Consider the following 3,750-nt stretch of genomic DNA (forward strand, 5'->3'; position numbering starts at 1 on the left):
AATTACGCGGATAGCGGACAGTTGGTGGGGCTTATTAAAGCCGTTAGTTAGTTAGCGATAGGGCTCTCACGCTCGCTAAACGCTGACTATTGGACACACTGACTGGTTTCGGGTTTCCTATATAAAATTGCGAAAATTTAAGTTAAGCCTTACCAAAACTCGTACTATAGGCCCTTAGACTTAAGGCCAGTAGATAGCTGATTGGTTAAAAGTAAGTGGCGTTGAGACTAGTGACACTTTAGTATTAGTGAGTGCGCCTTAAGTTCTGCCCTTGCCATCTGAGTCGCTTACTGAGATAAGCTTCATGTTCACCCCGCTCCGATACATAGCCTTGGATTCAGAGCCCCGGATTCGGGGCCTTACAACCTCTCGCACTTCTTCGTCGGCGGCGGCGACATCGAATCCTGCTTCCGAGACTAGCGATTCACCTGACCTTTCGCTTCTAGCGCGGANCATGTCTGCCTTTGTTGATACTAACGCTGCGAACTCTACACCAGCTCGCCTGGGGAACCGTTCCCAGCAGGCTGAGCAGCGGACAGTTGTAAAAACCCTGCCAACAACTCTCGACTATATAGTCAATGGAAAGCGAGCCCACATTTCAAATCAGCAGTATGAATGCTATGAGCATATTTGGCGTCAACTACCGCACCCTGTCCTTGGAGCAGTCGACGTCGAGGGTAAGGCATCGAGGAATTGTACTGATAGGCTGAAATCATGGCTAATAAAGATCTAAAAGAGGATGTTGCTGCGAGTACGGTCAAAAGGTCAGGTCTGTCTGATGAGGATCTATACGACCTTTGGGATCTTGCTCTCTCAGCGCAGGTATCTTCTCTTGGCTGCCCCGACTATCGCGAGGGTTTCTTGAGTAAAGTCGAGTTCTACGTCTTGCTCTCGGAATTGCAGGATAGAATCAGCATTCCGGTCGAGCAACTAGCAGCAAAGCTAGGATATAAACCAGCGCCACCTAATCGTAAGAATCCCTTCGCGAAGACTCGACAAACAGACAATATCCCTTTACCATCGCCCAAGGTACCCATCAACTCTACTATACAAGCACCCAGCATGGCGAACGTATACGATGAAAAAGAAGTTGTTCAAAGATCGGACACGAAGTCCCTCGTCGTCGCGCCAAACCCGACTGAAAACTCAGTACGGAATCTACCAATACCAATCTCCCTCGAAGTTCCCGAGAAGCCACCCGTGCTTTCTGAGTCGGATATGGCTTATCTAGAATCTATAGGAAACAAGACCAAGGCAGAGGAATCACTGCTTCAGGAACAAACTGCACTTATTGACCTAGATAGCGAAAAGAATGCACCAGTACCGCTAAGGCTTGGAAGCTCTGACCAAGCGACACAATTCCAGCACCGGCCTATTTCGGATGACCTGTCGAGACTCCATCCAGACATATCTGAGTCGACTTTCGCTGAGGCAACAATCTCAGATAGTGCCCATAGCTTGAGAGAAACAGGTTCACGCGGCGATAGTGCAAGCAACTACTCCGCTTCTCGTGTTAGTATTCTTGTGGACTCCTCGCGAACTGGAAGGAATCACTCTTCAACTCAATTCGAGAACGCACATGAGCTCTATTTGCCCTTGACAACGGCCGAGAGCGATCAACACGCAATTTTACTTCTCGAGCGCTTGAAAGCGGAAATTGACAATGGGGGTCGCAAAGCGAAATATCCGACAGATAAACTCAGACTGTCAGTGTCACGTGGCGTTAATCCGCTTAAAAAATTTCGTAAGGAGACCACAGTTACACGTTATCCAGAACCCCTTGCTGCGGAAGCTCTTGAAGAAGCTGCTGCTCAAGGAAATGTCCCACTCATGGTCTCTCTCGTGAAATATGGAGCAGACGTCAAGTATGCTTCCACCGTGAAGAAATTACCGCACGATGCCATCCAACGTGCTGCAATCCGTGGACACAGTCTTGCGGTCAACTTCCTGGCATCTCAAGGAGTTTTGCATGAGCAACTCGAGTATACCCTTTACCATGCTTGTCATCATGCACATGTCGATATCGCGATCAGTCTGATTGAGAATTATGGGGCCAATATTTATTTGGACCATCTTTTGAAGAGGAGGATGAATTGCCCAAAATCAAATGGCCTCCAATCTCTAGCGTCAGTTGATTACATGTCGTATTCGTGCTTTGAAGCCATGGGCTTCATTGCGAACAAGTCAGATCGATCTAGGCTACTTGATTGTTTCCTGCGTCAGAAATCCTTTCAACTTGACAAAAATGTTAGCAAGCGATATACAAATGTCCCACAGGGCGACGTGGATTGCGCGAAGCTCACGGCATTGGGAGTTTTCACATCAATGCGGTGGACAGAGGGTGTGACTAGACTCCTGGAAGCCGGAGCCAACTGCGACGTAGGGGCCGTTTATACGGATGATGATTCATCACGATTTTCTGGCTATCGCAGGCCCGTTACTCCGCTCTGTTGCCTCGGAAACATCGATTGGGCCGAAAGACCGGAGGAATCCTTCACTATCGCCAGATTGCTTCTTAATCATGGTGCGCCCGCCAATGTCGACAACCATAACTTTCTGTTAACATGGGCGAAGCAACCCATCTTTCACCCGATTCGACTGGGCAACTTGGCGGCCACGAAGCTCTTCCTCGAGCATGGCGCCGACGCAAATGCAACTTGCTATGTCCAGGGATTAGAAACCTCCTCGCTTTTGCAGCTTGCCGCTCATTATGGACACCTGGAAATCGTGCGTGGGCTCATTGATGCTGGTGCTGAGGTGTGTAAGGGCCAGCATCCTCCGCTCTGGATCGCCTGTGACCTCGGGCATGAAGCAATCGTGACCGAGCTCCTACGCCTTCAAGCGCACAAGACCGGCGATGGGGCCGAGGACTGCCTGAAAGTTGCTGTTAAGCGCATTCGTCTGCCCATCACCCAACTCCTACTTGACGCAGGCCTAGAACCAACATCGGGGGTTCTCTCCGTCGCGCTGGCCATTGAGGCAAATCGCCAGCGGCAATATGGGTACATTGAGTTATTAGACCTACTCATGATTTACGGCGCGGAGCTTAAAGGAGTTCATATTTTGACAGCTATCGAAACCGATAATTACATCGGTCTGGAGCGGGTTATGGACCATGCTGCAAAACGGGGCACTCTTAAAGCTGGCATTCATCTAAAGACCAATAGGCAAGACCTTCTTTCCAGGACATATCTGAGCCATGCTCAATCTCTAGGGAAGAATAACTTTGTGCGATTGCTGCAGAGGCATGGGTTTCAGGGCAGCTAGAATTCTCTCGCCTTAGAAGGCTATTAAGCGGAAGCGACTATTCCTTACTAACTTATCTATAAGTCTAATAGTTAAAGCGGAGGCAAGAATATATGAACCTAGTATGCGAATAGTAGTAATCTTTAAAATAAAAATTTTTACTTTAATCTTCTATTAAAAGCCGAAGTATTAAGAAATAAAGTATTAGAGCCCGAACTCAAAGTATACTAAGGAGACTATTTATATTAATTATATATCTTAAATATATAACTAATGGCAAATGTGGGCCAAGTTAGAGAAATAATATATTATTATTTATTTATTGCTTAACGCCCGATTCGGATCCCTATTAGGCCTATATAGACTATATTTAATATTAGTAAGGTTTTTAATAATCGAAATTCTAGCTAATAAAATATAGGCATTTGTTAATATTTGCGGTGTTAATATTAAATATTAGTAATAATTTAAATAAAATTATTATAATAGAATATATATAACGGG

General features: G+C 46.4%; 1 protein-coding gene across 1 annotated transcript; it reads left to right on the top strand.

Moving 5' to 3' along the window:
• Nucleotides 1-348: 348 nt before the first annotated feature.
• K441DRAFT_696623 (uncharacterized protein) lies at nucleotides 349-3,375 on the top strand. The gene is made up of 2 exons (XM_067652905.1): nucleotides 349-677; nucleotides 737-3,375. The coding sequence occupies exons 1-2, from the start codon at nucleotides 455-457 to the stop codon at nucleotides 3,265-3,267; spliced, it is 2,754 nt and encodes a 917-aa protein (XP_067503614.1). The 5' UTR covers nucleotides 349-454; the 3' UTR covers nucleotides 3,268-3,375.
• The last annotated feature ends 375 nt before the right edge of the window (nucleotides 3,376-3,750 follow it).

The sequence above is a fragment of the Cenococcum geophilum genome, assembly GCF_001692895.1.
Source record: "Cenococcum geophilum 1.58 unplaced genomic scaffold K441scaffold_23, whole genome shotgun sequence".
NCBI classification, from domain to species: domain Eukaryota; kingdom Fungi; phylum Ascomycota; class Dothideomycetes; order Gloniales; family Gloniaceae; genus Cenococcum; species Cenococcum geophilum.